Source organism: Rissa tridactyla, chromosome 1 (assembly GCF_028500815.1).
Source record: "Rissa tridactyla isolate bRisTri1 chromosome 1, bRisTri1.patW.cur.20221130, whole genome shotgun sequence".
Taxonomy (NCBI): Eukaryota; Metazoa; Chordata; class Aves; order Charadriiformes; family Laridae; genus Rissa; species Rissa tridactyla.
In genome coordinates, this window is record NC_071466.1 from 178,984,483 (window position 1) to 178,998,291 (window position 13,809).

General features: G+C 43.0%; 1 protein-coding gene across 2 annotated transcripts in view; it reads right to left on the reverse strand.

Annotated features, from left to right (window-relative positions):
• TRHDE (thyrotropin releasing hormone degrading enzyme) overlaps nt 1-13,809 on the reverse strand; it is a 232,588-nt gene that overhangs the window by 180,053 nt on the left and 38,726 nt on the right. For both annotated transcript variants that reach the window (XM_054188180.1, XM_054188179.1), the window contains exon 3: nt 12,598-12,724. In XM_054188180.1, coding sequence (XP_054044155.1) covers nt 12,598-12,724 — 127 coding nt within the window. The remainder of the gene's footprint in view (nt 1-12,597; nt 12,725-13,809) is intronic.

Genomic DNA, 13,809 nt, shown 5'->3' on the forward strand with positions numbered 1-13,809 from the left:
TTTAACACATCCTACTGCAATCCAGTCTTCCTACACACTGGCCAAGGATTCACACACATCCCTCCTCATGAACACAATCTAAATCTATCACAGTGATATTATTTCTCTTTCTTCCAAACCCTTTTACATTTGTTTTTCCTCCACACAGCTCTGATCTCCACATGATAACTTTCATCGTGCCATACCATGCACCGAAAGTAACTCTCCCAATATCCTAATGACATATAGCCCCTATCCCATAATAAAAAGCACGTTCCTGATGCCTACACAAATGTGAAGTTCATTGTGAAGCCAAGGCCTAAGCTTTTTTTCTACATATGCTTCTTTAAAACAAAGCTACGGTTGCTGCTGTAAAAGGTTTCAGCTACGAGTCAAAGTCTCTGATGAACCCTCTCAACTTTCAGATCTAAGAGGTTATTAACACTCTTCAGTAGCCGCTCTGAAAAAAAAAAAAAGTTCAAAAGCTGGACTCGGTCAAGACAATTCTGGTTCCAACAATACTATTTTGCAGCAGAAATCAGTATTACCCTTTAAAAACCTGACATTCATAAGTGAATGTCTCTGGTCAAGAACAGTATGATTAAGCTAACAAAAAGGCAATCACCAGCAGCCCTGGAGAAGACAATCAGGGATGAGAGCTCTGCTCAAGCAAAGTGAAAGAAGTTATAATGAAAACTACTTTAGCGATGGCTATCTAAAAAGTATGGTTAATGCACTTTTAGGCATTTAAGCATCGCGTACCAGGTAAAAGTTCACATGGCTTCCTGGTGATTCCCATAATTTCCGTGAAGTTTCTGTGTTTGTCAAAGATCTTACCCCATTTTACAAATGCTACAGAAGGATTCACCTCACCTTTTAGCCATCTAAAAATCAGAGATCACATTTAAACTAGCCAGATTACTTTCCTCTCTCTGTGATCAGCAGAGACATCTCCACTGTTGCCTCTACAGGGGTAGAAGATTTATTTCTCCTAACCTAAGAAAAAATGCACTATTTTCTGAAGGCATCTATGTTTCTCAAAAGGTAATGAACTTAGAGTAGACACTACTTTTAGATGGCTAAAATTCTGTGCACCTACTTCTACATTGGTGCTAACTGCTCAAATGACTTACTGAAAAGCAACTTAGAAAAAACATCTATTTAGGTTCAGGTTCTCATGGCTCAAAAAAGTCCTGACATTTCCATTGAGTCTCCTACAATCCCACATCCTAGTACACTCCCATAACAACAGCATCACCCTCTTTTTTCTTTGTTTTTTTTTTTTCTTTGTTTGTTTGGGGTTTTTTTAATTAATCATTTAAAAGCCAAGTTGATTTAGCTGAGTAGCTAGTGGGGATGCTGTCGGATTTGGTCACCCTTTTACTACGGTCTGGCTGAACTACCGGTAACAGTGCTACAACCTGAATATTCTCCTTGTTTAAGAGGTTTGGATTCTATTTGCATCACAATTAAGAAGGGAGGGAAATCACTACATAATAAAAAGAAAACATTTTACTCAGAAGAGGATTATTTCCACCAGAGCCCATTCATCTTTATTCTATATAAAGCTGCTTTATTCCTACATGTAACTTTTCCTGTCAACTTGTGCCATGATACCAGACAGAGATCAAGTTCCCCTTAACAAACTTCCAAAACCAGTTAAAATGCCCATTTATGAGCTGTATTATATTAATTCTTGGAATTAATTGGCTTACCATTTAACATAGTATAGAGCAATACAGTAACAAAAAGTCCTACGTGAAGATTTTTTTTTTTCCTTGTTTCTTAACATCATACTATGAACTGATTTCCTACTCAGTTTGTTTCAGTTTAGTAACTCACAGTTCCTTTTCATATTTCAAAGCACCGCTCTGAGAAAAAACATTGCTTTTTCTTACGGCTCTCTGGAGCCCTGACCAGTTGCTGTTTTGAAGTGCTCACAGCTTAGAAATCTAAAAAGAAAAAAACTCACAACCTCAAAACCAAGGCTTCAAAGGTCAGGGTAAAAGTGACAGTTCATCCTGTGTACGAATGCTCTGTATCAACAAACAGTCCTCTGCGTGCAGAGGCAATAGCCTTGTTTTAAGTACCTGGTCAAAGAAAATAGTAGGTTTTGGTTCTGGTGCCTAAATATGGGTGACGAGATGCTCCCCAATTGAGATGATCAAAGTTAGTAAAAAGATCCCTACGGAGCTGTCAGGTATGGACCAGCCATGCACCAACAGGATCTCATATGAGGCCAGCAGAAGCAGCAGCTAGGGGTCTTCAGGAAACCCCAAGGCATTTTAAACAGTACCAAATAATTATGTTTAGCCACATGAATCAAGTCCTTACTGCCTCCTCTCCCACCCTTCCTCACTCCAGAAGTCGTATGTCCCGCTCCCAGGGCACCTCCCTTCCTATGCTTCTTTCTTCTCTTTTCAGAACACCGTACGACAACTCATTCAGACTTAACAGAGTCTAATGTTCCTTTCTGTCTCTCTGCAGGGTTCTGATGAATTCTCTCTCAGTTGAAGAGACTGGACAGCTTTCAGAAAGACTGTGTACAGTATAGCTGTAGTGTCTGTCTAAAATGTCATAAGAACACTGTGAAACTCTACAAGCCTTGCCATGCTGGAGGGTCAGATCCCATCAGCATTTCTTACATTTTCAGGTTGGCAACCTCTTAATCAAGAGGCAACCAAATTGATGATCACTTTCAACTACTGTATAAACAAGACCAAAAACGTACTAATTATTGTTTTCATTTTGCAGATGGAGAAGGAAAAATTAGCTATGTATAGCTTGGTGTAATACAGCAATTCCAGGTCACAGTTGGACAAGTCTCAGGAAGAGGTCACCTTGCTAGGGAGAAAGACAAATAGAAGGGCAGGAATTTTGAAACCTTTAGCAGAACTGAAGCAAAGAATGCAGGCAATAACATGGAGGTTCATCATAGAAGAAGCAACAGAGACAGGAGGAAGGACAAACAAAGGGGAAGTAAAAAAGCAGTAGCAGCAGAAAGAGTGCTGATGAAGATGATGGAAGACCAAGCAGAGCAGAAGACAATATTCACAGAATCGTAGAATGACAGGGGTTGGAAGGGACCTCTGGAGATCATCTAGTCCAACCCCCCTGCCACAGCAGGGTCACCTAGAGCAGGTTGCACAGGAACGCATCCCGGTGGGTTTTCAATGTCTCCAGAGATGGAGACTCCACCACCTCTCTGGGCAGCCTGTGCCAGTGCTCTGCCACCCTCAAAGTAAAGAAGTTCCTCCTCATGTTTAGGTGGAACTTCCTGTGCTCAGGTTTGTGCCCATTTACCTCTTGTCCTGTCCCCGGGCACCACTGAAAAGATCCTGGCCCCATCCTCCTGACACCCACCCTTTAAGTATTTATAAGTGTTGATAAGGTCCCCCCTCAGTTGTCTTTTTTTCCAGACTGAAAAGACCCAAATCCCTCAGCCTTTCTTCATAAGAGAGGTGTTCCAGTCCCCTAATCATCTTGGTAGCCCTTTCCTGCACCACCTCCACCAGTTCCCTGTCCCTCTTGAACCGGGGAGCCCAGAACTGGACACAGTACTACAGGTGCGGCCTCACCAAGGCAGAGTAGAGGGGGAGGATGACCTCCCTCGACCTGCTGGTCACACTCTTCTTGATGCACCCCAGGATGCCATTGGCCTTCTTGGCCACAAGGGCACATTGCCGGCTCATGGTCATCCTGTTGTCCACCAGGACTCCCAGGTCTCTTCCAGCTGAGCTGCTCTCCAGCAGGTCAGCCCCCAACCTGTACTGGTGATGGGGTCATTCCTCCCCAGGTGCAGCATCCTACACTTGCCCTTATTGAATTTCATAAGGTTTCTCTCTGCCCAACTCTCCAGCCTGTCTAGGTCTCTCTGTATGGTGGCACAGCCTTCCGGTGTGTCAGCCACCCCTCCCAGTTATATTGCAATGAACAGGTTAGGAACATGTAAAAGAGTCAAGCTAATTGTAAAGCATTTAAATCAAAATGAACAGTTAATCACCAGTGCTCACAGCAAGTCACTTGGCCATCCCACAACAGCATCTCATGCTTTTACTCTGTGCCTGCAATGCTTCACACGGCAACAGGCAGCAGCACTTTGTCTCACCAAAATATTCGCAGTCAACGATCAGGGAACAGAGCAGAGGTACATGAGTTTTCTTTAAAAATCAGAACAGTTCCCTGTTGAACTTTTTCTTTACATGGCTGAGCTATTTTTCACATCATAACAGTTTAAATTCACATCATAAGAGTTTAAATTCTTCCTTGACACACTTTAAAAACCGGATCCTGTTCTCCAAAAATACTCAAAGAGCAAATGTTAATGGTCCAATCTTGTCTTCCATTGTGCAACACGCACACTAAATCCCTTGGAAAATCATTTTATGAGACTTTGCATTCACAACTTTATAGTGTTTTATGCTGTATAAAGAAAACTAGATCATATCATTTTTGCATGAACCAGGTAATTAGTACCTTGAACATACCTGTAAGAAAAAACAACATAAAATATATCAGATTTAACCCCAAAGTTTTCTTGTACAGCAAATTACAGAAGAAGAGACTTCCTAAAGTCTAGGGGAAAAAAATTGAACATATATTTTAACACTATTAGTGCTCACATAAATTGAAGTATTTATAAATTAAATACTGATTCATATCCAGTGACCTCAAGACAAAACAGCAAGGGGATTTACTTTCACCCAGTCTTTCTGTAACATAGGCAGCCATGTCCCGAAGTGGATTCTTCAGCTGCTCATACTTCTACCTTTCAGGACACTTTCAATGGGGAATTAAAAGCTTTTTGAAAAGCCCAAGTTCTTCCCAACCCTGTTCACAGCTCTCCATCACTAAAATACCTTAGGTATGTCTCCTTCCTAGGTCTGCACATTGTGAAAGTTTAATGGTACAAATGACACTTGAATTAAGCTCAGGAGTTAGAACAGAATAGTTCAGTTGGAAGGGATCTACAACAATCATCTAGTCCAACTGCCTGACCACTTCAGGGCTGACCAAGTTAAAGCATGTTATTAACTGCATTGTCCAAATGCCTCTTAAACACTGACAGGCTTGGGGCATCAACCACCTCTCTAGGAAGCCTGTTCCAGTGTCTGACCACCCTCTTGGTAAAGAAATGCTTCCTAATGTCCAGTCTAAATAAACCTCCCCTGGTGCAGCTTTGAACCATCCTGTCACTGGATCCCAGGGAGAAGAGATCAGCAACTCCATCTCCACTTCCCCTCCTCAGGAAGCTGTAGAGAGCAATGAGGTCATAGAATGGTTTGGGTTGGAAGGGACCTTAAAGACCATCTTATTCCAACCCCCCTACCACGGGCAGGGACACACCTCCCACTAGACCAGGTCGCCCCTCATCCTCCTTTTCTCCAAATTAGACAAACCCAAAGTCTTAGCCGCTCCTCACAGGATATTCCTTCCAGCCCTTTCACCAGCTTTGTTGCCCTCCTCTGGAAACATTCAAGGACTTTTACATCCTTCTTAAATTGTGGGGCCCCAAACCGCACACAGTACTCAAGGTGAGGCTGCACCAGTGCTGACTACCGCAAGATAAACACCTCTTCTGACCAGCTGGTTATACTGTTTAATGCACCCCAGGATGCGGTTTGCCCTCTGGGCTGCCAGGGCACGCTGCTGGGGCTCATATTGAACCTGCTGTCAACCAGCACCCACAGATCCCTTCCCACAAGGCTGCTCTCCAGCCACTCCTCTCCCAATTTATACTTGTGCCCAGCATTACTCCATCCTACCTGCAGGATCTGGCATCTGGACTTGTTAAATTTCATCCCATTAATCATTGCCCAAGGCTCCAATCTCTCTAGATCCCCCTGCAAGGCCTCGTGTCCCTTGAGAGTCACCAGCACCTCCCAGTTCAGTATCGTCAGCAAACTTTCTCACAGTTAATAAAATAATTTTCCTTTTACCTAAGCAGTTCCAGCAGGAGACTCTGCCCATATAAGACTGGAACTATCCCCAGGAAGAACTCCTCTCCACTAATGAAATAAGGAACCTAGGGCAATCAGCTTGCTAATTTAGACAAGCCAGTTGAGTGCCTTAAATTGAATTAATCCAAGCAAAGTGCCTTTGAGTTAGGCTCTGTGTGTCTGACTCTTGAGACACCCAAGTTCCTTTACACAACCCATAGTGGCTACACTAATTACACCGGTGTCTAAGTACACTATTCAGAATAAAATGAGTTGTAAAATGAGTTTTCAGAGCAGCTGTAAATGCATCCCACTAACACTATGATACTGCAATGCTGAGAAGGGGAAGAAAGCCAAGGCCCAGAAACCCAAAAATCTTCACACGAGTGGCTCATATATGCACCATATCTGAAGTTTTGTCAGTCTTCATAACTGGAGCCTTACAGTTTCCCAGTTCCAGTGCATTAAGTATTCTGGAAAAGAGATTCTGTCGCCCTTTAGTAGAAACTCTTGGGAAACTGGAAGACTATGAAGATATGGATAACCTTGCCAGCTCAGACAAAAAGACTGCCTATCTCAGTATTTTCCTCTCTAACAGCAGCCACAAGCAGATGTTCAGGAAAGAGTAAGACCAGGGATGTATAAATAGCACTCTCTTGAGTATTTCCTAGCTTCTATTCTCAAACCATGGGATTTCCTCCCATGGAGCACCTCTGCAAGCACTTGTCCACATCTCTCTTTGGACCTGTACAATCTTTTTGCATCTACAGTCTCTTTTGACAAGAAGTTTCACAAATCTACCACCTGCTGCAGTAACAGTGTTCTCTGCACCTGTCTCCTGCTAAACTCACTGGGTGGCCCTTGAGTCTTGGCTGGAAAAGGCAGTCAGCCCCTCCACCGTAAATCATTCACAACTTAAGAGTCACAACTGTCCACATGTAAAGAGTACTTGCTTACCTAATCATTCCTCATAGGAAAACTATTCCAGTCTCGAAGATCCTCATAAAAAAAAAAGCTCTATGCATACAAAGAAGTGTATTGCAAATGGGATTGCAAACAGGATTCAAAATAAATACATGATACAAATACAGGAATATATTTTATATTCACCAGGCATAGAAACACAATTAAAAACCCTACTGCATATTTTTTTAGAATTAAATAAAACCCAGCGCTTTATCCACCTCTCATTTTAACTAGTAATTATAATGATATTATAGTCTTGAAAAAATACAGGTTTTTTAAAGACCTGACTTATTTTTCAGAACGGAAATTCATAAAAAAAATATTAGTTTAAAACCCTACACAAGCACCTTCCAGTTCAGAGTATGATGTGGGGAAAAAAGCACATACCTACAAGTTAAGTACAACTTTTAACTATGGAAATTGGTTATTCAAATGAGAACATGAGTTCACATCCATTACCAGAATTCACATCAACTGGCAAACAAATCTACTGCTCCAGTGCATTCAGAAGTCAGTATAGACCATGTAAGACCTAAAAAAAATCTTAGTCATTGGGTGGCAAAAAGATTCCCACAGATTCTCCACAGTTCCAGAGAACTAATGCAAAATCACTACCATAGAAAGACGAGTGTTTTCATTTTTAGTCCTTCTATTCATCCATCAGACTACTGTCCCAAATCTTCCATTTTCCAGTAAAGAAAAAATAAAATTTGGCACTCCTTTGGGTTAAAGACACTAGCATATGCTTAAACGTAGTGATCTTAGTGTTCAGCTGAACTGGGAAGAAACATTCATATGCAAATCAATTTAAAAAAAATATTTACGTCAGAGTTTTGAAATTTTCCTTATTATATTTACATTAAATAAATTTAACCTAACTATAGTATACAAACCCTTCCAAACTATTTTCTATAGGATCACTACAGAATAACTAAAGTTTTCCAGCAGTATTTCATATTAACTCAACAATTTTACTACAAATACTTGATGAAAAAATACAATTTTACTTGTGACTATTCCTCCTGCTCTGTTCCAAAGAGATCCAAACTGGAATATAATCATGCCTCTCTCCTTCCAGCTGCAAGCAGCGACATTGGAAGAAACAGATGAGCCCAGTCTATTAAATACATGGCTTCATGGCTGGTGTCACCACCACAATTTTGGGGTTTTCGATAATGAGATGGCCTACATTGCACCCAGCTTGCTGGCATCAGATGGGGTTCACCTTTCTGAAAGGGGGAAGAGGGTCTTTGCTCATAAGCTAGCAGGGCTCATTGGCAGAGCTTTAAACTGGGTTTGACGGGGAAGGGAGGCAATATCAGGCTTGCCTGTGACAAGCTGTGGGACAACAGGCAATGGTTAGAGGGATGGGGTGCTAACGAGGGCCCGCAGTCTCTGGCTCTGAGACATGCTGGCTACACTACAGCACACCTGAAGTCCTATGAAGATGAGAGAGGGGCTCCTGAAGTAATAGGAGCCAAGAGGGATACACCAGTGAAACACCCCAAAGGAATTAAGGGATGTTCCTCTAAGTGAAACAGCCAACAGCCCAGCTGAAGTGCCTGTACACCAATGCATGCAGCAGGGGCAACAAACAGGAGTTGGAAGCCACCGTGCTGCTAGAAAGCTACAACCTAGTTGCCCTTACTGAAAGCTGGTGGGACAAATCCCATGACTGGAGTGCAGCTATCGATGGCTACAGGCTGTTCAGAGGGTCAGGCAAAAACAGAGGGGTGGAGCAGTTGCTCTCGACATCAAGAAACGGATGGAGTGTGAAGAGCTGTCTCTGAAGAATAGACATGAGCAGGTTGAAAGCTTATGGGTAAGAACAAGAGACCGAGGCAACAAAGGGAACCTTGTGGTTGGTGTCTATTACAGGCTGCCCGATCAAAGGGAGCCTTTTGACGAAGCCTTCTTACCCCAGCTACAAGAGGCATTGCGCTTGCAGGCTCTTTGTCCTGCTGGGGGAATTCAACCACCCTAACATCTGCTGGAAAAGTTGCACGGCAAGCTGTAGGCAATCCAGGAGACTCCTGGAGTGCATCAAAGATAACTTTTTAAGCCAGGTAATAGCCCCACCAGAGGGGATGTGATACTGGACCTGTTGGTCACGAACGCAAGTGAACTAATCAGTGACATCAAGACTGGAGGCAGCCTGAGCTGCAGTGATCATGCACTGGTGGAGTTTGCAGTCCCAAGGAATATGGGTCAGATGAAGAGTAAAGTCAGAACCCTGAATTTTAGCAAAGCAAACTTCCAGTTCTTCAAGAGGATCCCCTGTGAAACTGCCCTCAGGGACAAGGGAGCAGAACAGAGCTGCCAGATCCTTAAGGATGCCTTCCATAGAGTGCAAGAGCTCTTGATCCCCAAGTGTAAGAAATCAGGAAAGGATGGCGAAGTCAAGAACTGCTGGTCAAACTAAAGGGCAAGGAAGAGATGCACAGGCAGTGGAAGCAGGGACAGGTATCCTGGGAAGAGAATAACGATGCTGCCCAGTTGTGTAGGGATGGGGTCAGAAAGGCCAAGGCGCAGCTGGAGCTGAACTTGGCAAGGGACACAAAGAATAATATGAAGGGCTTCTACAGGTACGTCAACCAGAAAAGGAAGGTCAAAGAAAGCATGCCCCCCCCGATAAGCAAGACTGGCAAACTGATAATAACAGGCAAGGAGAAGGCTGAGGTATTCAACAATTTTTTGCCTCAGTCTTCACTGGCAACCTCTGTCCCCCCACCTCTCGAGTGGATGGATCACAAGGCAGGGACTGGGGGAGAAAAGTCCCTCCCACTGTAAAAGATCAGATTCAAGACCACCTGAGGAACCAGAACATACACAAGTCTACGTGACCTGATGAGATGCACCCCAGAGTCCTGAGGGAATTGGCTGATGTAGTTTCCAAGCCACTCTCCACGATACTTGAAAAGTCATGGCAGTCAGGTGAAGTCTCTGGTGTCTGGAAAAAGGGAAACATTGCACCCATTTTTAAAAAGGGTAGAAAGGAGGACCCTGGAAACTACCGACCTATCAGCCTCACCTCACCTCTGTGCCTGGGAAGATCATGAAACAGCTCCTCCTAGAAGCTATGCTAAGGCACATGGAGGACAGGGAGGTGATTCGAGGCAACCAGCATGGCTCCAGCAAGGGCAAATTCTGCCTGAAAAACCTAATGGCCTTCTATGATGGAGTGGCTACATCAGTGGACAAGGGAAGAGCGACAGATGTCATCTATCTGAACTTCTATAAGGCCTTTGACACGGTCCCCCACAACATCCTTCTCTCTAAATTAGAGAGAGATGAATTTGATGGGTGGACTGTTCAAAGGATGAGGAATTGGTTGGATGGTAGCATCCAGAGGGTAGTAGTCAATGGCTTAATGTCCAGATGGAGACTGGTGACAAGTGGTGTCCCTCTTCCCTCAGGGGTCTGTACTGGGACCAGTACTGTTTAACATCTTCATCAATGAAATAGGTAGCGGGATCGAGTGCACCCTCAGCAAGTTTGCAGACAACACCAAGCTGAGTGGTGCGGTTGACATGCCTGAGGGCCAGGATGTCATCCAGAAGGACCTGGACGAGCTCAAGAAGTGGGCGCGTATGAACGTCATGAGGTTCAGTAAGGCCAAGTGCAAGGTCCTGGACTGGGGCAACCTCCAGTATCAATACAGGCTGGGGGATGAAGGGATTGACAGCAGCCCTGCCGAGAACAACTTGTCACTATTGGTGGATGAAAAGCTGGACATGAGCCAACAATGTGCACTCACAGCCCAGAAAGCCAACCATATCCTGGGCTGCATCAAGAGAAGCGTGACCAGCAGGTCGAGGGAGGTGATTCTGCCCCTCTACTCTGCTCTCATGAGATCCTACCTGGAGTACTGCATCCAACTCTAGAGCACTCAGCACAGGAAAGACATCAACCCGCTGCAGCGGGTCTAGAGGATGGCCACGCAGATGATCAGAGGGATGGAGCGCCTCTCCTATGAGGACAGGCTGAGAGAGTTGGGGTTGTTCAGCCTGGAGACGAGAAGGCTCTGGTGGGACCTTACTGCAGCCTTTCAGTACTTAAAGGGGGCCTAAAAAAAAGATGGGGACAAACTTTGTAGCAGGGCCTGTTGTGATAGGACAAGGGTCAATGGTTTTAAACTAAAAGAGGGAAGATTTAGACTAGATTTAAGAAGACATTTTTTATTATAAGCATGGTGAAACACTGGAACAGGTTGCCCACAGAGGCAGTAGATGCCCCACCCCTGAAAACATTCAAGGTCAGGCTGGATGGGGCTCTGAGAAACCTGATCGAGTTGACGATGTCCCTGCTCATTGCAGGGGATTTGAACTAGATGACCTTTAAAGGTCCCTTCCAATCCAAACTATTCTATGATTCTATGATTTCTGATGAGGTATTTTTAAAAGATATGCTACAGCATAATGATTACGCATACAGCACATTGAATTAGTTGAAAGACCGTATGTTGCAATTGTTGTGAATGATATTCTGAAGCAGATACAGTCACCACTGGCTGCTGCTACCTGGCATCCTCAATAAACTACCTGCAGTAATGATGTTCATCCTTTATATTCAATGGAAAGTTTTTGATTAGTTTTTTCTGGCTAAATTTCTGGCACCTGTAAGACTACAACCTCCTTTATGAAATCATTATTACATACCTGAAGCCAGGTACGAAAAGATACACAGAAAGTCTGATGCACGTGCCATGTTTAATCCATCTGCATATTTCTCCAGGAGAACACTGCCTATAGCCCGTCATTTAAAGTCAACAAGAAACAAATGCCACAACATTCTTATTAAAAAATTATGCAACACCTTCATCTAGCAACATCAGTTACTTTATTTATCTCCTACACCATTAGTTGCAAGACTAATAAAGCTACTCAGCGGACAAGGGATTTAATGAAATAGACCCTGAGTTCCTGGGAGGATCACCTGTGGTTCCAACTCTAACGCTTCTGATCAAATACAAGCTCTCTTCCTGCTGCTGAGCAATAGGCTTTTCTGGATCTTGATCAAACATGCTCCAAAGCAGGGACGGTGTAATAACATCGTGTAAAGTATTCAAGTGTGTAGGAGAACAATTGATTGTGGTGAAAGGGAGGAGGAGAAAAAACTATTTAAAAATAATGGAAATTGACAGCTTTTACATTTAGGTCACTTGAGCAGCAAAACAAGTTCACAGCAATTCTCTCAATAAGCAAAATACAATTAAACATACGTACTAATCATCATTAATAAAACACATAAGCCAGCATAAAAAAAATAAATACAGTTTTGCACTGTTACAGTTTCCCAGTTTCCACAAATATTTTCAGCTCTGTTCCCCATCTAAGGCTGAGGCATCAAGATACAAATATTAGAGAACAAACATCTCCCAGTGGCTAAAGAAAGTAAGGATCAAAATAAATGGTATTAAAAAAAAAAAAAACCAAAACCACACTTATCCCTCTCAAGTTCTCTTCCCATTGCCTAACAAATTTAAGTACTGTCTGCTTACTGCTCCTTTCAGTGCAAAGCTGGAGAAGGGACAATTTGGCTTCCCTTCCTCTGAAAGGAAGAGATGAAAAATTCCTTACTTATTGATCCTTCTAAATTAACCCAAAGATTCCTTAGTTTGAAATCTAGTACATTCCTATCTTAAATTTCCTTTAAAAAGGCTAACTTTATCTCCTGTCTCTGGGTGAACTTCATATTCTATGGGAAGTCTTACCTAATTTTGGCAGGGAATAGGGCACTTTAAAATAATCTTCATAAAATTCAATGAGTCTCCTTGTAATATTTAGAGCATAGTCCCCTGATCCTCTTCGGATTGCATCAGGCCTTGCATATAACCGTACCTGTAAGAAAACAAAGCGAAAGACAGTTTCAGCATCTACATTTTAAAGCTATCCAACCTGCAGAGGTGAACTATTCCAAAGTTGTTGTGAGGTGGCAGGATTATTCTCTTAAAGCCAAATGTGACTGTCGTATGTTTGTCAAAACATGCCATAGCTGAAAACCAGAACTTCTACAATCAAGGTTACAAAGTTGAGAAGTCACAATCTCCTACTTGTTTGTGTTGCCAAATAAAAGACTTAACACTCCTTGCACCAAAATAAATATTCAAAGAAAACACTTACATGTGTCTGCTAGAGATATGATGGGAGAGTGGATTAGTATAATGGTTCTCTGCCCACACTGAATGTAGGCAGGATGCAGGGGCTCAGTAGGAGAGAAGTTCACGGTTTGTTAAAGGCACATTATATCGAGCCCTGAAAGTATTAGTAAGACTGTAGAGAAAAAAAAATAATCGTTCTCTTTTCTTTTCTCTGGCAGTGACACAGTTACTCTTGATGAGCTATGGAAGACTGCAAAAATAACCATTTATAAGCTCATTCATGTACACAAACAATTAACATTCCCGAAACCTCCATGACTGCTTCAGGCCTCTCTTTTCAGAAAGCAGTAAGTTAAAGCTGTTTATACAAGCCCCAGACTGCTGTGTTCGGTGTAAAATAGCTCACACATTTGACTACACGGAGCACCAAAGTGAACAGAACTCACCTTAATAATTCAGAACCCAAGTGTGACCCCCTTCCCTCCTGACTAAGGAGGCAGCAGAAAGCACCCCCAGGTTATTCATTATTCCCTGTCCTCACAGTCCTTAATGCCTCTTTAGTGCAAAGCTGACACACAGCTGAGAACTGTTAACGAAGAAAGGGATAGAAAGGAGAGCCACTTTTTGCTCTCCCTCCTCAAACGCAGTCTGATGGAGGTAGCCAAGGGGAAGCAGTGTGTGCTTTCTGGCTGTGGCAGAAGGTCTCTCCCTGCAGTACATAATGACCTGATACAAACGAGACTCTACTAAATGTCAGTCCTAATAATAATATCTGACTGGCTAATACTTTCTGTGGTAGGATTAAATCCCAACCAGGGTTCCGAG